The 21,344-nt window shown below is 46.4% G+C and overlaps 2 protein-coding genes across 2 annotated transcripts in view; both read right to left on the reverse strand.

The window, feature by feature from the left end:
- Positions 1 to 11,494, reverse strand: part of LOC137571202 (cysteine-rich secretory protein 3-like) — a 74,624-nt gene extending 63,130 nt beyond the window's left edge. The window contains exon 1 of the mRNA XM_068280026.1: positions 11,437 to 11,494. The gene's annotated coding sequence lies outside the window, so the exon portion shown is untranslated. The remainder of the gene's footprint in view (positions 1 to 11,436) is intronic.
- A 7,149-nt stretch (positions 11,495 to 18,643) lies between these two features.
- LOC137504638 (serotriflin-like) overlaps positions 18,644 to 21,344 on the reverse strand; it is a 56,255-nt gene continuing 53,554 nt past the window's right edge. The window contains exons 6-7 of the mRNA XM_068233219.1: positions 19,685 to 19,773; positions 18,644 to 18,912 (exon numbers count right to left, since the gene is read on the reverse strand). Of these exons, the coding sequence (XP_068089320.1) occupies positions 18,782 to 18,912; positions 19,685 to 19,773 (220 nt within the window). The 3' untranslated portion in view covers positions 18,644 to 18,781. The remainder of the gene's footprint in view (positions 18,913 to 19,684; positions 19,774 to 21,344) is intronic.

Here is a 21,344-nt window from a genome sequence, read left to right on the forward strand (position 1 = left end):
AAATCAATTAAAAGGTCAGCCACGGCCAGAAAGATCTCGTTATAGGCAGCTGAAAGATTACGCTCAAAATATTCCACTTCTACCAACTTTTGCTTCATTCTGGCTTAAAGTGAACCTTAAGGGCCTGATTCACAAAGCGGTGATAACTCAGTTATCACGCCTAAAAGACTTTAGGCGTGATAACCTTTGCACCGCTGAGTTAGCACCGCTTTGTGCTCTTTATCGCGCGCAAAGTTTTGCGCGCGCAATCGCGCAACTCCGCGCGCAGCGCCCATAGGGTTTAATGGGCGCATCACGCACACTAAAGTTTGCGCGCGGAAAATTTGCGCGAGTTTCTTCTTATCATGCCTAAACTGAGTTTAGGCGTGATAAAGGGCTTTTCACTGGGGTGCAAACACTTTGGACCGCTTTGTGAATCAGGCCCTAAGTGTAAAAAAAAAAAAAAAAAGAGTTTTACTCACCTGGGGCTTTCCTCACCCCCCTGCAGCTGATCGGTGCCCTCACCGTGTCTCTACGATCCTCCTGTCCCCGCCGGCGGCTACTTCCGGTTTCGCCTTCAGGACCCAACAGGCTGGGAACGCGAGTGATTCTTCGCGTTCCCAGCCACAATATCGCCCCCTATGCTGCTATTGCGACCTTCCTTGCCACAATAGCAACATAGGGGGCGATATTGTGGCTGGGAACGCAAAGAATCACTTGCGTTCCCAGCCTGTCGGGTCCTGACAGCGAAACCAGAAGTAGCCGCCGGCGGGGACAGGAGGATCGGAGGGACACGTAAAGGGCACCGATCAGCTGCAGGGGGCTATTGAAAGCCCCAGGTGAGTAAAACTCATTTTTTTTTGACTTAAGTGTCACTTTAAGGGGATGAAACAGAGAGTGTTGGCGCACTGGCTCCTGTTCAGGGGAGTAACAACAAATCCACTTTGATGGATCCCGTTAATGTTCATAACCCTTTCTTTGCCTCCCCTGGGTGCTCTTCACAGCCGTGGGGCCCATCTCACAAGGATCATAAAACAAGTGTGCCTATGATGATCTTCACACCCATAACCAGTGTAGCCACAAATCACCTGATGTGAAGTATAGTCCCCTGTATGGGAGGAAGGGAAGGTTAGTAGCTGGTGCCCCTCACAGCTCAGGGCACCCCTGCAGGGGCAGGGGCTGTTCCCCTTAGTTACGCCCCTGCGCCTGTTGTCCTTTGGTTCCCCCATAAAGTGCAATGCTAATTTAAAGCTATGGGGGCACCGGGGTGCTTAGATTTGGCAATAGTGGGCGTGCTCTGCAAGGCAGCCTTTTTGCTTGGTAAAGATATGGCTGAACACACTGAGCAGCGTGGACGGAGGAAGCAACCGGCAGAGAATTTGGCTATATAACACTGGGCAGAGTAAACACATTGATAATTAGGGATGGTCGGAATTGCCCATTTCTGAATCCGTGCAAATTCCAATTTCCTCCAATGCCAATTCCCGTTTTTCCCTGATTTTCCGTTTTTCCGATTTTCTAAGAGTATTTTATTTGTCATTTTTTGCATCAGAGAATGCAAAAAAATGACAAAAAAAAACGGAGAAACAGAAAATGTTGTGACTGGTCTAAAATTGCAGCCTTCTCAGTTTGGTCCAATGCCTCCGATTGTGTGATTGGGCTAAAATTACCGAGGTGCGGTGAATTGGATTTTTGCTGAATTCCAATCTTCCTTTTTTCTTTTCCTAACTCCGATTGGATATGCCTATTTCTGAACAAAATTTCAACTCTGTGGAAACGGAATGAGCATTCCTATTGGTAATGCCTCATCAATCACTGCCCAATCACTCTCTCATCTTCTAACCCCTAGTATCTCACCCCACTCTAGATTTGTAAGCTTGCAAGGCCAGGCTCTTCCCCAGTGTCTCCACCCTTCTACCCTCTAGCATGTTTCGAGATGCACTAGTTCTTAATCATAGCTATGATTAAGAGCTAGTGCAGCTCGAAACATGTCAGCGATGTGATGCCAAACCTCTGTGCTTGTTTTACTGGATATGTCCTGAAATAAAGATTTGAACCGTCCTCAAGTGCGGACCTTCCTTTCTAAATCTTCCTTGGGCCATGCTGACCTGGTCGGGTTGTAGTGGTGTTCACACTTTTTTTTTGCCCCTACCCTCTAGATTGTAAGCTCGCAAGGCCAGGCTCCTCCCCCAGTGTCTACGCCTCCTACGCTCTAGATTGTAAGCTCGCAAGGCCAGGCTCCTCTCCCAGTGTCTATGCCCCCCTACCCTCTAGATTGTAAGCTCGCAAGGCCAGGCTCCTCCCCCAGTGTCTACGCCCCCTACGCTCTAGATTGTAAGCTTGCAAGGCCAGGCTCCTCCCCCAGTGTCTACAACCTTCTAGATTTGTAAACTCTCCACTGTGTTTCCTGCATTATATCAAATGATCATCCATCAATATTGGTGATGTTTTTCAAACTACACAATAATTGTACCCTCTTTCCCTGAAATTCAGACATCCCCTGAAAGAAAGACCTAGCAGGAATTTTGAACATGCTCGAAATATAAGCCTTCCCCAAAAGTAAGCCCTAGCTGCAGTAAGTGGAAAAAGTGTGGGAGCCTGTGTTTCCACTGGAGCCGATGGTTTCGCAGGCAGGACCATGGCTCCAATATTGGGCCAATCACTGTACTAGATGCTACTCAGCGAGTGCAGTGATTGGCCCAATAATGGAGGCATAGTCCCGTCTGTGCAGGCCCGGATTTACCTCAGAGGAGCCTATAGGCACAGATGTCCTGGCACCTTAGACTTTGCCCTCTAGGGATCTACAAAACCCCAGCTGAACTGCTCCGCAAGGGTGGTGCTGGCTGGCCGAGCCATCACTTCTCCCTTTCTTCTCTTGCCTATCTTAGGTAGCTACAGGTGTCCCTTAGGGCCTGTTTCCACTACACGCAGATTGGATGCAGAATCACCCTGACCAGACGTCCTGTTTTACCTGGGACATGTCCCAGGTTCAGGTTCCCCTGTCCCAGGCTGCAATGTGTCCCAGGTTATGTCCCACTTTTAGCCCCCGGGTGTCCCAGCCGTAGGACTCTGTGGCCGCATGAGGTAATGTTTGCCTCAATTACCGGTTGCAGAGTCTGAGTAATCGTTTTCTGCTGCATTTCATGTCAGAAGTATCGGTAGTTGCATTTAAGTTGTCGGAGGTAACAGTTATTGCAATTCATGTGTAGAGGTAACAGTTGCTGCAGTTATTATTTGATGGTCACAGATATTGCATTTGCTACTTTGGGGTTATTGTTGCAGCATTTGGCATTTTGGGGGCTCATGATTATTAAATGTTATGTTAATACTGTAGCATCAGCAGCTTCTGCAGATTTTGTGATCAATCTAATCCCATCATAGTCACAGTCTAATGTCCTACGATATTATTATGTATTTATATAGCAGTCGCATCTAAGGCAGTACTTTACAGAGAATGGCCATGTCCTTGGTGGAGCTTCCAATCCACTCCCGGCCATAGTCAAAGTGTAATGTCCCGCCATATCATTATGTATTTATGTAGCACTTGCATCTTCTGCAGCACTTTACAGACTAAATAGTCATGTCATGGACTGACATCCATGATGCAAATCTCTCATTTCATTACATCATTGTGAGAACACTGTTTTCTTTGGGGAACATTGCCTAATTACCTGTAGGGTCACTTTGCCTATCTGTGTTTTGGAAGGAGAATCTGGCCCACTTCCTCATAGTTACATTACAGTTCGCTCTGCCCACACCATGTCATGTACACGCTCATTTTTCGGCGTGGTGCCTAGCGTGCCACACTAACACACACACACAGGGCGTAGCAATAGGGGTTGCAGAGGTAGCGACCGCATCGGGGCCCTTGGGCCAGAGGGGCCCCGAAGGGCCCTCCCTCAACTACAGTATTAGTTCTCTATTGGTCCTGTGCTCATAATAATCACTTCTATAGATACTTTGAATAGTGGTAATCCTTAACAAACTGTTTCCCATCCTTTTCTTGCACCTCTGACACTGTAGCTGCCATGGCAGGTTTTGGCACGCCGTATCAATTGTTGCGTATAGAGTGCTTGGGGGGCCCCCATTGTAAAACTTGCATCGGGACCCACTGCTCCTTAGCTACGCCACTGCACACACACACACACACACCCCGTCCCAGGTTGAGCCAAGAAAAATCTGGTCACTGTATGCAGAATGGATGCAGAAAAACTGACTCCAATGAATGCCTATGGGAAATCTGTATCAGCAAAATCGCTTCTAGTGGAAACAGGCCCATAGGCTTTCATTGGAGTCAGTTTTTCTGCATCCATTCTGCATCCAATCTGCGTGTAGTGGAAACAGGCCCTAAGTATTAGGTAGCCAGAAGCACACTCAATATTAAGTAGCTAGAGGTGTCCCAAAGTATCAGGTAGCTAGAGGTGCCTCTGACTGATGAAAAAAAAAAATACATGCATAGTGCATTTTGCTCTGAAACAGTTGTACAGCGAATACACATGTATTTAAACTTTACAAATGTTTACAAAAATTGTCCTCTAAGGTTCCCAAATTTCCAACTGCCCATACACTTATTTTTTTTCCTATTTGACAAAACCTGCTGAAAATCTATTCCCACTAAATGTCTGATCAAATTTAGATTGATTTGGGGCAAAAACGAATCCAAAATATTGTTTGGGGGCGGGACAGGAGTGGTAGTTGATTGATAGGTCATAGCGGTGTATTGCAAACCGTCCAATGCTGCCATTTTGATTGATTTCCTATAGCTCCATGCTGGATACAATTGAAAATTGATGTGCTTTGCAGGGTAGGACATAGGCAAATGCAGGGGGAGATTACAGCAGCCCAGAATCCCCCCCAGACCAGGGCCAGTGCAATGTGTGGGGACAGGCAAAAGTTGAGACACCAGAATATCTGCAGGGATCCTGCAGCTCACAGCCCCGACCCCTTTCTTTCCCGGCTACAGTTCACTTTGGATCGAGCAGCAGCCTGTGTACAGAGCATGGAGCAGCAGTGTGTGTATAGAGCATGGAGCAGCAGTGTGTGTACAGAGCATGGGGCAGCAGCGTGTGTACTGAGCATGGAGCAGCAGTGTGTGTACAGAGCATGGGGCAGCAGCGTGTGAACAGAGCATGAAGCAGGAGCATGTGTACAGAGCATGAAGCAGCAGCGTGTGTATAGAGCATGGGGCAGCAGCGTGTGTACAGAGCATGGAGCAGCAGCGTGTGTACAGAGCCTGGAGCAGCAGCGTGTGTACAGAGCATGGAGCAGCAGTGTGTGTACAGAGCATGGAGCAGCAGTGTGTGTACAGAGCATGGAGCAGCAGCGTGTGTACAGAGCATGGAGAAGCAGCAGCATGTGTACAGAGCATGGAGCAGCAGTGTGTGTACAGAGCATGGAGCAGCAGTGTGTGTACAGAGCATGGAGCAGCAGCCTGTGTACAGAGCATGGAGCAGCAGTGTGTGTATAGAGCATGGAGCAGCAGTGTGTGTATAGAGCATGGGGCAGCAGCGTGTGTACTGAGCATGAAGCAGCGTGTGTACAGAGCATGGAGCAGCAGCGTGTGTACAGAGCATGGAGCAGCAGTGTGTGTACAGAGCATGGAGCAGCAGTGTGTGTACAGAGCATGGAGCAGCAGTGTGTGTACAGAGCATGGAGCAGCAGCGTGTGTACAGAGCATGGAACAGCAGTGTGTGTACAGAGCACGGAGAAGCAGCAGCATGTGTACAGAGCATGAAACAGCAGTGTGTGTACAGAGCATGGAGCAGCAGTGTGTGTACAGAGCATGGAACAGCAGTGTGTGTACAGAGCATGGAGCAGCAGTGTGTGTACAGAGCATGGAGCAGCAGCCTGTGTACAGAGCATGGAGCAGCAGTGTGTGTACAGAGCATGGAGCAGCAGTGTGTATACAGAGCATGGAGCAGCAGTGTGTGTACAGAGCATGGAGCAGCAGTGTGTGTACAGAGCATGGAGCATCAGTGTGTGTACAGAGCATGGAGCAACAGTGTGTGTACAGAGCATGAAGCAGCAGCTTGTGTAGCTTGTGTATAGAGCATGGAGCAGCAGTGTGTGTACAGAGCATGGAGCAGCAGTGTGTATACAGAGCATGGATCAGCAGTGTGTGTACAGAGCATGGAGCAGCAGTGTGTGTACAGAGCATGGAGCAGCAGGGTGTGTACAGGGCATAGAGCAGCAGTGTGTATACAGAGCATGGAGCAGCAGTGTGTGTACAGAGCATGGGGCAGCAGCGTGTGTACTGAGCATGGAGCTGCAGCGTGTGTACAGAGCATGGAGCAGCAGTGTGTGTACAGAGCATGGAGCAGCAGTGTGTACAGAGCATGGAGCAGCAGTGTGTGTACAGAGCATGGAGCAGCAGTGTGTGTAAAGAGCATGGAGCAGCAGTGTGTGTACAGAGCATGGAGCAGCAGTGTGTGTACAGAGCATGGAGCAGCAGTGTGTGTACAGAGCATGGAGCAGCAGTGTGTGTACAGAGCATGGAGCAGCAGTGTGTATACAGAGCATGGAGCAGCAGTGTGTGTACAGAGCATGGAGCAGCAGTGTGTGTACTGATCATGGAGCAGCAGCGTGTGTACAGAGCATGGAGCAGCAGCATGTGTGCAGAGCATGGAGCAGCAGCGTGTGTACAGAGCATGAAGCAGCAGTGTGTGTACAGAGCATGGAGCAGCAGTGTGTGTACAAAGCATTGAGCAGCTCTGGGGAACTTAACAGAGTCCGGTATGAGCACAGCCCTGTGCCCTACTGTGTGAATGCTTCACTTTCCCCTTCATTACCAATGTCAGCTGTCCTCATTATTATCTGCATCCAAACTGCTCCTTATCGATCCCGTTGTCGGTCGGTCGGACAGGAAATTGCATTATGTGTACCTACTATGATCTCCTACCATATTATTATACTGTATGACGCATTGGTGCGTGGCTGAGGGAGACCTATCAGGCATCCCCCCTTGCAAATCCTGTATTTGCCCCTGTAGGAATGAGTTGCTCTCTGAATGAATTCTGATCAGAGAGGAATTGATCGTTTTGTCACACCGGATGGTATTCAATTGGTTTATGGGCAGCTTTACAGTCTGGCTATATGCTTGGAAAAGGTTTACCCACAGCTGATTACATTTGTTTCTTCCTCAGGGTTACAAGGAGTTCACCTCACACCTTGCCGTTTTCCAAGGGTGCCTCCTAACTGCTGCAGGCAACACCAGCTCCTGGGAGGGAACCTGCTCATCAATGTGCAGATTTCCTCATTACTAATGTGGACTTGGATTATATTTTCTCTTTTGCTTGCAAAGTGTTCATTTATTGTGAACATGAAGTGGGAGGAAAACAAGTCACAGGTATTGAGAAGAAGTATCTAAAGCTGTGTACACATGCTAGAAAATAACATCCAAGATGTCAATTCCACAAGGTCTCAGTTGAGAAACTGGCATGTCTACCTGCAGTGTGCTGCTGTTCCTCCTTCCCTCTCCATTGAACAGCACGGCTTGTTGGCAATAGCTGGGAACCATGTTTGTACAGTATTTACAAATTGAAGCAACAACCATTATCGGTGACACTGCTACTAGCGTGTGGAAGGGTTGGGACCCACTAGATCGCTTTTGAATCACCATAAATGGCTGGTGATTTCCAAAAATGGTTTGCCAATGTAAGTGAATTGGAGGGTAACCCAGTGGAGCGATTGGGGTTAGGGGTAATCGCATTTACAGGACACACAGCATTTTGGGAGCGTTTGCGTTCCAATGTAAAGTATGTAAGAATAATGAAGGATGGTCCGCACAATGTCTCCACATCAAAATCGATAAGTTTATTCAGGACATATCCAGATCCACAAATAGGCACTTGACTAACATGTTTCGGACATAAATCACGACTATGATTAAGGACTTTATGTCCGAAACAGGTTAGTCAAGTGCTTTTTTGTGGATCTGGATATGTCCTGAGTAAACTTATCGATTTTGATGTGGAGACATTGTGCGGACCATCCTTCATTATTCTGACCTTCGTGGGGGGGGGGGGGGGGGGAGTGGGGAGGACTGAGGAGCGCGCAGCGACGAAGACTGGGGGGAGGGGTCTGCGGCGAAAAATGGGCGTGGCCATGACATTGTATGGGCGGAGCTAACGTAATGATGTAACAGCGAGGCTAAAGAAAGCAGTGTTTACGCCATGATGTGGACAAACGAGACTTTGCATTATGGGTGTGCAGAAACTGTTTGATGCTAATAGTATACCGTAACCACAAAGCAGCAAACATAGCCATCTATGACCATTAAATAATAAATGCAGTAACAGTTACCCCAGACACCAGAAAATAAACGCAATAGGCAACATGTCAGCACAAAATAACCGCAATGCGGGCAACATGTCAGTACAAAATAAACGCAATGCGGCCAAACATGTCAGCATAAAATAGATGCAATGCGGGCAAACATGTCAGTACAAAATAAACGCAATGCGGGCAACATGTCAGTACAAAATTAACGCAATGCAGGCAAACATTTCACCCGAAAAGAAACGCATTGCGGGCAAACATTTCACCTGGAAAAGAAACGCAATGCGGGCAAACATTTCACCAGAAAAGAAACGCAATGCGGGCAAACATTTCACCAGAAAAGAAACGCAATGCGGGCAAACATTTCACCAGACAAGAAACACAATGCGGGCAAACATTTCACCAGACAAGAAACGCAATGCGGGCAAACATTTCACCAGACAAGAAACGCAATGCGGGCAAACATTTCACCAGAAAAGAAACGCAATGCGGGCAAACATTTCACCAGAAAAGAAACGCAATGCGGGCAAACATTTCACCAGACAAGAAACGCAATGCGGGCAAACATTTCACCTGGAAAAGAAGCGCAATGCGGGCAAACATTTCACCTGGAAAAGAAACGCAATGCGGGCAAACATTTCACCTGGAAAAGAAAGCATTACTCACCTGGCAGAAGTCTCCTTTGGCGCGCTGCTCCCGGGACCACCTTCCTCCTGGCTCCTGCTCGTCTCCAACGCTGACAGGGCTACGGCAAGATGGCGCCCGAAGCCCTGTACTGGAGACACAAATAGTCTCCAGTACAGGGCTTTGGCAGCCATCTTGCCTTAGCCCTGCTGGCCTGCCGGTGTCGGAACAGACACCGGAAGAGGAGGCTGGAGCGGGGCTGCAGGCAATGAACTGGCCCGGCGTCTATAGACGCCGCTGCCAGTTCATGAGGAGAGAGTGGCCAGAGTCCCGGGGCCGGGACGTCCCGCTGCTGAAAGCGGGACGTTTCCCGGGACCTCATTAAGCCTGGGACAGCGGACCCCGAATCCAGGACTCGTCCCGGGCAATCCGGGACGTCTGGTCACTCTATTTAAAAGCACCATGATACTTCCTGTTTACTGTCTTCTGAATGAAGGTAAGTTCACAGAGCTGCAGGCTGCCTTAGTTTTGAGAGACTCTGCTTTTATACTACACATGGGCCCATATGCAACTCCTTTTTTCACCTGAGTTTTCTCCTAGGTGTTATTTTCAAAATTGTCAATAAAATGCCTTGTAAGCCACCAGCAAGCAAGAAAATACTCAAAACAATGTTGTCAGTACTTTTTCACTTACTTTTTAGTACTTTATCAATTGCAAAATGCTGAAAAGTTATATTAAACAGAGAAAAAAATATCACTTAGGAAAAAACTCAGGTGAAAAAGTGAATTACATATCACCCCTGGTGATTGCCCCTGGTGTCAGACAACAACCAATCACATGTGTAGGCCACTTTAACCAGCTGAGCGGTCTGGACGAGCTCAGCTCGTCCAACACCGCCAGCGGCTGCCGCTCAGGCCCTGCTGGGCCGATTTTGATGAAATAAAAAGCAGCACACGCAGCCGGCACTTTGCCAGCCGCGTGTGCTGCCTGATCGCCGCCGCTCTGCGGCGATTCGCCGCGAGCAGCGGCGAAACAGGGCCCCCCTAGCCGCCTGAGCCCTGCGCAGCCGGAACAAAAAGTTCCGGCCAGCGCTAAGGGCTGGATCGGAGGCGGCTGACGTCAGGACGTCGGCTGACGTCGATGACGTCACTCCGCTCGTCGCTATGGCGACGATATAAGCAAAACAAGGAAGGCCGCTCATTGCGGCCTTCCTTGTTTATTATGGGCGCCGGAGGCGATCGGAAGATCGCCTCCGGAGCGCCCTCTAGTGGGCTTTCATGCAGCCAACTTTCAGTTGGCTGCATGAAATAGTTTTTTTTTTATTTAAAAAAAACCCTCCCGCAGCCACCCTGGCGATTTAATCAGAACGCCAGGGTGGTTAAAATCGCTACAAAAATCATTGGAAATCATTGGAAATCGCTCATGAAAGCACTTACAAAACACTTGCATAAAACAAAAGCGACCACGATTTGCAACTCCTATTGGGTACCAGCCCTCAGAGTCTTCCGGGAAAAGATGTTTGTTATGAGAAACATTTCCCAAAACAGCTTATCAGTAAGTGGATTCTTCTCAAGAATGATGCATTGCCTTCAGAAGAGGAAAGCACACATACTGTACATCATGACTGACTGCAAACTAGGATGTGGCAAAAGCAACAAGGTTTATCTAAGTGTAGATGGGACTGATTCTCCCAGCAGCTTATGACTCTTTACACAAAACGAGTCTCTGCACGGGTCTGGATGCCTAGCAACAATGTAAACACATATTGAGCAGCTCAGCTGAGCTCAGCTGTTATAGCTGTTAGGACTATAATGGTGATTCCTGTTAGAAGTGGGTTATACCACTGAAAACTATGTAGGCAGCAGTTATGGTTGTAAAAGAAAGTTAAAAAACCCCACCCCTAACAAATGGATTAGCCTCCCAGCCGTCATCCGTCACTATTTACATTACATGTTGTATTGATGAAACCATTCATTTTTTTAAAAAAACTTTTTACACTATTTTAGAAGGATGTTTAATAGTTTACGCATAAACCAGTTTTTATTTTTTTTCCTCTTTAACGCGTACAAAAATACGTGTTTTGCTGCATATCTATGCGTTCGTAATGCGGCAACGCGTATTTTTGTACGTGTTGCAGCCCGCAATAGCGCTAATTACAGTCGGGAATGCGGAAAAAGCTACACGTGGCCAGTCCTGACGGGGGACCAGAGGATTAGTGAGTGGCTGCGAGGGCACAGGACTGCTGCAGGGGGCTGGTAGAAGCCCCATTTGAGTAAAATTCAATTTTTTTTCTGGCTTAAGGCAACTGGCAGAAATGGTACAAGATTGGACAGCATGGAGAGAGCTAACCCATAGAATCACCAAGAGTCGGATACGACTGAATGGATAACATCATCATCATTATGCTGTTATCTTTTAGAGCAGTGCAGAAGTTCTAAGTTCAGGTCTGCTTTAAACCGAAATGGATACATTTGCCCTTGTAGTTCAAGTCTCCCTCCTTTATCCCCTCCATCCTTTGGATGCCTCTGCTGTGTGAGCACTTCAGTACGGACCCACCTGAGGTAGAGGACAGCTGATGACAGTCCGGTGGCTGGAGAGAGCTCAGATGCGTCTGTCTTCCCTTGCAATGCAGATGAGTGTGAGTTCTGTACCGGTAAATCTAGTTGATATCAGAGGTCCATCAGTTTTTGGATTAATGTGGGTGTATGCATCAATTTGTCAGGGCACTTGTAGTTTCATGTTGGTAGTTATGCAATTTTTTTTTCTTTCCTTTAAGGACAGGAACCTTACGCAGAACAACCCTAGTGCACATTTTATTTACAAGAAGTAGTAATAATAATAACAGGTGATTCATGTTATATTGGAGGAAACCTTTAAAAAAACGACTGTCATTTTATGTGGTGTAGATTACATGTCTGCCTGCAGTAAAGGTAGTATTTCATTCACTCCCGTAGATCTGATTGAGAAATCTCTCAATGAAATAATAATCAGTTCTCCTATCTGGGTGTGCACCAGTTATGAAGTCATCATGTTAGATGCTGAATGACAACTAACAGGTGCATAAAACGTAAACAAAAGCAGAATATAGGGGCTGGTGTGAAATCATCCCCGCTTGAATGGACTTGGTAGTGGGAGACTGAATGTAGCAAGTAGTGACAAGGGTGGAGTTCAAACTGTTCTGAATTCATTCCAAATTTGAGGGATTTGGGAGTTGTGATCCACACCCGACTATCAGCTGCTTTGGCACTTATTCCAGATTTACGGGTTTTGGCAGGAAATTTAGTTAAAGCCGGAGTGGGTACTTCTGTTACTGATGTTGCTTCTAATTCAACATACAGTTATCTATTATTATTATTTATTGTGTTTATAAAGAGCCAACATATTACGCAGCGCTGCACAATAGATAAATGAGTTAACATACAATATAGGACATACAGGCTCACAACAAAACAAGATCATGCAAATGATTTGATAACAATGCAGTGTCATAGGTCAAAATAGAGACTGTTCTAGTCCACAAGAGGGGTGATTGTCAGATTGCATAACCCAGCTGGAAACACTAGGGAGGAGGGCCCTGCCAGAGGCTTACAATCTAAATCTATCCCAACTATTGCCATTGCAGAAGTGACTCAAGTGTCTTGCTCATCCTTGAGGGAACTTGGCTGATTTGGCTATTCAGAGAGAGCAATCGAGGAGGTGTGCAACCAGGACAGGGCCGGCCCGCTCATGAGGCGGGGTGAAACTTTTGCCTCAGGCGGCACTTCTTGGGGGGCGGCAACCGCTCGTCCGTGGGTGCGGGGAGCCAGCCGCTGAGCTGGAGGGGTAGCGGGCAGGAAGGGGGGATTGGGCCTAGCGGTGGGGAGGGAGGTCGGACCCCCCCTCCCTCGCCTGGGTCCCCCGATCTGCACCCCACCTCCAGTTTTAAATAGCTCCGTAGCTGCCGATAGTAAGAGGGACGGGCAGGGACCACTCACCTCTTCCGGTTCCAGCGTGCGCTCCACTGACGTCACTTCCTTCAACGCCGCCCCCTTAAAATTCAGTGGGCGGCGTTGCAGGAAGTGACTTGGGGGGGGGGGGGCGGCAATTTTTTCTAAATTTGCCTCAGGCGGCAAAAAGTCTAGGGCCGGCCCTGGACCAGGACAGCGCAAGCACCATAGCACGGGACCAAGCCAGATCTTTTATTAGGTTGACAGTAGCAGAATGGAGGACACTGAGGGACCTCAAAGACTACATGAGGGTTGGGAGAAGCCCAGTTAAGTAAAAGTCAACTTTTCCCCCCAGTTTAGATGTGCTTTAAAGAGACTCCGTAACAAAAATTGCATCCTGTTTTTTATCATCCTAGCAGCCTGAAACTTCAATGCAGGGGGAAAGAAACACACAAATGATCTCTTGAGATTCAAAAGGAAGGCTGTATACAGCCTGCTTGTGTATGGATGTATTTTCTATGTGTGGACATACTGTACATCAACCTACTTCCTGTTTTGGTGGCCATTTTGTTTGTTTATAAACAAACTTTATAAAACTGTTTTTAACCACTTTTAATGTGGCGGGGAGCGGCGAAATTGTGACAGAGGGTAATAGGAGATGTCCCCTAACGCACTGGTATGTTTACTTTTGTGTGATTTTAACAATACAGATTATCTTTAAAGAGACTCCGTAACAAAAATTGCATCCTGTTTTTTATCATCCTACAAGTTCCAAAAGCTATTCTAATGTGTTCTGGCTAACTGCAGCACTTTCTACTATGACAGTCTCTGTAATAAATCAATGTATCTTTCCCCTGTCAGACTTGTCGGCCTGTGTCTGGAAGGCTGCCAAGTTCTTCAGTGTTGTGGTTCTGCTATGAACTCACCCTTCCTGGCCCCTCTATGCACACTGCCTGTGTGTTATTTAGATAAGAGAGAAGCTGCTCTAATCAGCTGGATAAATGGTCCTCTGAGCTGGCTGGGCTTTCACATACTGAGGAATTACAAACAAGGGCAAAGCTGTTTGCAGGAAGAAATGAGCAGCCTGAAACTTCAGTGCATGAGAGATGCAGGGGGAAAGAAACACACAAATGATCTCTTGAGATTCAAAAGGAATGCTGTATACAGGCTGCTTATGTATGGATGTATTTTCTATGTGTGGACATACTGTACATAAACCTACTTCCTGTTTTGGTGGCCATTTTGTTTGTTTATAAACAAACTTTTTAAAACTGTTTTTAACCACTTTTAATGCGGCGAGGAGCGGCGAAATTGTGACAGAGGGTAATAGGAGATGTCCCCTAACACACTGGTATGTTTACTTTTGAGCGATTTTAACAATACAGATTCTCTTTAAAGACAGGCTGTTAATTAACTGTGTGTGAAAATAACTACAGAGGAGGTAACTTAAATACAGAGGAGGTAACTTAAGGAATGAAGAGATAAGATAACTCTCTCACTGTGTGGTGGCAAGTTTACTCTTGCCTTATTATCTCCAGCATGATCTTGGTGAATTGAGGCCTTTGTATTTCCTCACTGACGTCAGAAAGTGAAAACATTTATTGCTGAGCAAAAGTGCTTAGAAAAGCAAATTTGTAAGCGAAAAGCGCAGGGAAAAGCGCTTTGAAAAGTGCTCATCAAATCGCAAGCGTTTGCGATAGCGCTGGCAATTTGTAATGTGAACAAGGCCTTGCTGCTGCCTGCAACACCCTCTGCTCGCAAATTTGCATATCAATGGGGGGGGGGGGGGGCTGCCTAACAGCTATCTATGCTGGGGAGAAGGCTATCTAATACTTGAGACCTATCTTACTTTCTTTAACGGGAAGGGGGAGGGGCTGTCTAATAATAGTTGCCTATATTATTACAGTAACTTACCTAATACTTGGGACACATCTGGCTATCTATACTGGGGAGAGGGTACCTAATACTGGGGGCACATCTGGCTATCTATACTGGGGAGAGGGTACCTAATACTGGGGGCACATCTGGCTATCTATACTGGGGAGAGGGTACCTAATACTGGGGGCACATCTGGCTATCTCTACTGGGGAGAGGGTACCTAATACTGGGGGCACATCTGGCTATCTCTATTGGGGAGAGGGTACCTAATAATGGGGGCACATCTGGCTATCTATACTGGGGAGAGGGTACCTAATACTGGGGCCACATCTGGCTATCTATACTGGGGAGATGGTACCTAATACTGGGGGCACATCTGGATATCTCTACTAGAGAGAGGGTACCTAATACTGGGGCACATCTGGCTATCTATACTGGGGAGAGGGTACCTAATACTGGGGGCACATCTGGCTATCTCTACTGGAGAGAGGGTACCTAATACTGGGGGCACATCTGGCTATCTATACTGGGGAGAGGGTACCTAATACTGGGGCCACATCTGGCTATCTATATAGGGGAGAGGGTACTTAATACTGGGGGCACAACTGGCTATCTATACTGGGGAGAGGGTACCTAATACTGGGGACACATCTGGCTATCTATACTGGTGAGGATATTACCTAATATTAGGGTAACATACGCCTATCTATTCTGGTGGGGAGTGCGGATACCTGATACTGGAGGCATATCTTGCTACCCATACTGGGACCGGCACAATTCCAGGATAAGGGGAACACTTTGGAATCTCTGCCTCTGGTTCTGGAGAGCCTTGTCCCAGCCCTGGCTACACCACTGAGTCTGACGTCCTCAACGTGCTCGACTGCACGCTCTGCCAGTTGGGGTTCAGTGACGAGGTCAGTATGGATGGAATTTTTCATGTAAATATCATTTTGAGGCCTAGAAATCTTGTGTTATGCTTTAGTACATGTGGTATGCTTCCTTTCTGTTATATCAAGAACAGAAGAGACACTGGCTTACATATTTTTTTTTTCATTTTGCACTTTATTGTTAATGTCCTCTTTACTTTACAACCAATAATATCAAATTTAAACATTTGCTTTCAGTCAAGAAGATTTTTTTTTTTATTCACTCAAAACCATAACAACAATGTGTGTCTTGATGTAAAACATATCTAGAATTCTCCTGTTTGCCTCATTGGGTATTAAGTCTACACAAAGCAGAAACAAGGCAGAAAGTAACATTTATTAACCTCATCACCCCCCTATAGCTTTGCTGGCTTCACTGTAACACTACATCAATCCAACATGAAGGTTGGATCCTCATATCCATGGGGATGCTGGTTGTGCATATATAGCAGTTGGGAGTAACCACTCCTATTTCACTAATGACTGTTAGCCATGAAATGCAGTTTTCACAGTGAAGCTTATAGAGGGGTTCAGAGGAGAGATCAGATGAACTGAGGGGTAATTGCAGGTATATCACCGTAATGCAGCCTGTATGTTTTACATATACAGAGATGATCTCATAAGGAGTCGAATTTTCTGCATTCCATTGGGCAGCATGGATGAAGGTGAGGGCAGGTATGTGTTCTCTATTCTCCTGACAGGCAGATGCTCTACGGATCTCTGGGAGAAGATACGCACCTGCCACACTTCTGGTGTTCTTCACTAGGGATGGCCCTGCCTAGGAGAACTCATGGAGAAGCATGTGATCAGTTTGATCAGCTGATAGATTTGTAAGGTTCTGATTTGCTGGTCATAATCATGTTTTAAACCAAGAAGTCATCATAGCAAATCAGGACCTTACAAATCAAGATCAAACTGATCACAACTTCTCCATGAGCTCTCCTAGGCAGGGCCAACCCTATTCTTCATATCTAATTGATTTATCCACAACAGATTCCCATAGAAGTCTCTAGTCAGTGGACTAGCTAAAGGGGAAAGCAGAAGCTGCAAACCATAAGTGGAGTGCAGTGTGGTGGGTGCGTACCGAGGACACTGGATTTCCAAGCTCTTGGATCCAGCGCTAGACACTGGTCAGGTGATTACGGCCTAGTTCAGACAGACGGATAGAGAGTGGTGTGGTTACCGATGGCAACTGCATATGTGTTCACTTCACACGCACTTGTATGCACTTGTCCACAGTGAGTAAGTCTGTGTTAATACTATGTCAGGAACAGCCGAAGCAGGAGCGAATCTGTGTGGGACTGTGTGGGACACCGTACTGCTCAGGAGATCTAGGCACGCCACCCTACCGGATGAATGGCAGTGCATGCACTTTCTGTGAAAGTTGGAGAAAGTCCCTTGTAGAAATTGAGTTTGTGAACAGGCCTATAGGAAAACAGGAGTCCATTATGTTGGTCATTCCAGGAAATGGTCCAGTAGCGGATTCAGCGTGAACCAACCATTTTAAGCAGTTCTCAGATGTTTGTCAAAATCTTGACAAACTCCTGCTGGTGGGGTGGGGAGGCCATTGGGGTACATCTTACTAATGAAAGAACACTCAGGAACTGTTTCATAACCACGTTTGCAGGCATTCTTAAAGAGAACTCGAGGCGGCATTTTCAAATCTTAACCGGCTCAGCTGTCCCCTTCAGCAAAATACCACCAGGCTAGCGACAATCTGCTTGTTTCTAGCCTGCTATTTATCTGTGCTTGTCACTCATTACAGGCTCCCCCTTCCGCTCACTTCCTCTGCTAGCTTCCTCCAATTGGAAGCTAAGGCTGGAAGAGGCGGGGGGAGCCTGTAATGAGTGACAAGCTTTGGTAAATAGCAGGCTAGCAACAAGCAGATTGTCGCTAGCTGCAGCACAATGACACAGAGGGATGTCATTGTGCACAGGACATGCCTCTGTGTCCTATTAAGATTTGAAAATGCAGACTCGGGTTATCTTTAAAGCAAAACTGTGAGTTTTATATACTTTTACCTTGAGAGGGAAGCCTCTGGATCCTCCAAAAGCTTCCCACATCCTTCTCTAGACCCCTCTTGGAATCGTCAAAATGGAAAATCGGAAAAAAAGAAATCGGAAAAAAAGGGGGAAATTGGAAATGTGACAATCTGAAATCAGAAAAACGAAAAATGCCTGCAGAATCGTTAATCAGCATTTCCGATCATCGCTGAAGATCATGATGGGCAGACTTGTTTTATGACCCTTGTGAGATGGGCCCAAAGGCCGTAAAGGGGAGGCAAGGGAAGGGGTGTGAACACATTGGGGGCATCAAAGTTTTGCTGAGGGCCCCGTACAGAGCCGGGACAAGGTCCTCCAGCACCCAAGGCTGAGACACCAAAGTGCGCCCCTCCATCCCTCCCACCCCAGCCGTCACACACTGATTGCTATTAGACTAAGAGGCGCCCCAGGGCCCCCAACCTCCCTAATACCTTAATCTCTAGTTATCTGGCTTGCAGTCACTGCCATGTATCCCCTTTTCCTATTTCTTTCTGCTTCAAACACAATAGGGGAATGACAACTGAATGAATTGTGCGCCACCTTCTACACTGCGCCCTGAGGCTGGAGCCTCTCCAGCCTCTGCCTTGGCCCGGCCCTGGCCCCGTAAATTGTAGTTATGCCCCTGTATATTACACATGACATCAGGGAGTGCCTAGGGGTGTTTTCACCCGATCCCATGACTTATGTTCTTTGCACATACTTGCCTTTGAGCAGGCTTTGCCTTGAGAAAGGGACCCTATGGCCTCAATTCACTAAGCTTTATCAAACACTTTATCAAACGTTTGATAATTTACCTCATGGGTAAAATCTAATTTTGAATTCACTAAGGTGTTATATATTTATCGAATGTTTTATCGATAAAACGTTCAATAAATCTAGAACACTTTAGTGAATTCAAAATTAGATTTCACCCATGAGGTAAATTATCAAACGTTTGATAAAGTGTTTGATAAAGCTTAGTGAATTGAGGCCATAGTATGTGGTCCAGAAATGTTGACTTTTACGAGGTGCCAGCTTTATCTTTAATTGTCCACCACCAAACTGTCTGTAAGAACTTGCACTATGGAACTTTTACCTGCTCCCCCCTTCACCCTCGCTGAGTGCATTCTGAGGGACAGAAACAAAGAAGTTATATAATTTCATTGTTTACACAATTGCATGAGGATTTGCACATTGTTTTTATATGCGCCATGCTGCTGCAGTAGGTCTTTAAAGTTGGACAGTTGCTGTACTGGTCATTCTGCTGGCGACACGGATTAGCTGCGAAAAAAAAAAAATTAAAGATGGAATGAATACGTGCATTAAAGAGGAACTCCAGTGAAAATAATGTAATAAAAAAGTGCTTAATTTTTACAATAACTGTATAAATGATTTAGTCAGTGTTTGCCCATTGTAAAATATTTCCTCTCCTTGTTTTACATTCCAAAATCTATCACATGGTGACATTTTTACTGCTGGAAGGTGATGTCAGTGTAAGGAGATGCTGCTTGCTTTTGTGGCAGTTGGAAACAGCTGTTATTTCCCACAATGCACCAAAGCTCCTACAGTGTGATGTCAGAACCATGGTCCTGACATCACACTGTGGGAGGGGTTTCACCACAATATCAGCCATACAGACCCCCCTGATGATCCATTTGTGAAAAGGAAAAGATAAATTATGGGAAAGGGGCAATCAGCTACTTATTGGGATGAAGTTCAATTGTTGGTTATGGTTTCTCACATGAAATGCTGCAGCTCAACACAATAGCACAATGGCTGGCTGTGAGTCTGTGACAAACTAACTGCTCACCCTCAGCCAATTGGCCATCCTCCATTCCTCCTAAGTCAGGACAGCAGTGCCACCTCCTCCCTCCTGCTGTGCAAGTCAAATGAAACACGAGGGAAGAAGGGGAAGGCTGAGTTTCAGAGCCTTCCCTCTCCATGGGTAAGTATCTGACCCCCCCCCCCCCCCCCCCCCAAAAAAAAAAATTGGCAAGAGTGAACGATGACAATGTTTTAACTAGATTGTATCTCATAGAACTATAATACTTACTGCACAGCTTATCTTTGCAGTGTGACTTGCATTTATCACAGGTGGTCCCTTTTTCGTAGGGTGTTTCTAACTTGCCAATAATATTCCCTCTGGAAAAAAAAAATATATATGTACAATTAACATAAAAATCCATTTGCTCTAGCATCAGTACAGAAACCCAAAGAAGGGATGGAGGTAGAGGCGTGAGGACTCGGGAGTGTGGAGGGTCCACGGTAGCTGTTCACATTGTAATTCACAAATAGGATGCAACATTGTGATGTGAATGTTCAGGAACAATCTGAATTATTTTGTTTGTAACTGTAATAGCAAACATGGTATCATCACCAAAATGATTACTTATGTTAAGGGGATTAGTGGAAACAAGTAAAAAAAAAATCAAAAAGACCTTGTAGTTTTTGAAAAAATTGATTTTAAAAATGCAAAGGTAAGAAATGGTTTTTAAACTGCTATTTTTCTGAGTTTAACCATTTCAGCCCATGGGGATTTTTCACCTTATGCATCAGAGCAATTTTCACCTCCCATTCATTCGCTAATAACTTTATCACTACTTATCACAAATTATTGATCTATATCTTGTTTTTTCTGCCACTAATTAGGCTTTCTTTGGGTGGTACATTTTGCTAAGAATTATTTTTTTATAAATGCATTTTAACAGGAATATTAAGAAAAAATTGAAAAAAAAATCATTTATTTCTCAATTTTCAGCCATTATAGCTTTAAAATAATCCACTCTACCATAATTATAACCCATGTATTTTATTTGCCCGTTTGTCTCGGTTATTACACCATTTAAATTTTGTCCCTATCATAATGTATGGTGCCAATATTTTATTTGGTGCATTTTTTCCGTTTTTCGTCCATCACTATTTACAAGCTTATAATTTAAAAATTGTTCGTAGTATACCCCCTTCACATGCATATTTAAAAAGTTCAGACCCTTAGTAGAGATGGCCCGAACCTCCGATTTTCGGTTCGCGAACTTCCGCAAAAGGTTTGGGTCGCGCAAACTTTCGCGAACCGCAATAGACTTCAATGGGGATGCGAAGTTTGAAAACTAGAAAGATTTATGCTGGCCACAAAAGTGATGGAAAAGACGTTTCAAGGGGTCTAACACCTGGAGGGGGGCATGGATGAGTGGGATAGACGCCAAAAGTCCCGGGGGGAAAAATCTGGATTTGACGCAAAGCAGCTTTTTAACCACTTGCCGACCAGTGGCTTTCTGGCTGATCTGTGCTGCGTAGGCTCTCCAGCCCGCAGCACAGATCAGGTTTTAGCCAGGGCGATCAGACTTACCCCCTTTTTTCCCCACTAGGGGGATGTCCTGCTGGGGGGGTCTGATCGCCGCCGGCTCTCTGCGCTTTGCGGGGGGGGCTCTTCAAAGCCCCCCTCCGCAGCGTTTTCGGCGCTCCCTGGCTTCCCGTCCCTCCCTCTCCCTCCATGGCCTGCGCAGGACGGTTATCCGTCCTGCGCATTGAAGGATAGGCTTCAGCCTATCATATGCCGGCGATCCCCGGCCAATCAGAGGCCGGGGATCGCCGATCTGGCTTACGGCGCTGCTGCGCAGCAGCGCCGTATGATGTAAACAGCGGGGATTTCTTCCCCGCGTGTTTACATTTTGCCGGAGAGCCGCGATCGGCGGCTCTCCGGCTGTTCACGGAGA

Source organism: Hyperolius riggenbachi, chromosome 4, assembly GCF_040937935.1.
Source record: "Hyperolius riggenbachi isolate aHypRig1 chromosome 4, aHypRig1.pri, whole genome shotgun sequence".
NCBI classification, from domain to species: Eukaryota; Metazoa; Chordata; class Amphibia; order Anura; family Hyperoliidae; genus Hyperolius; species Hyperolius riggenbachi.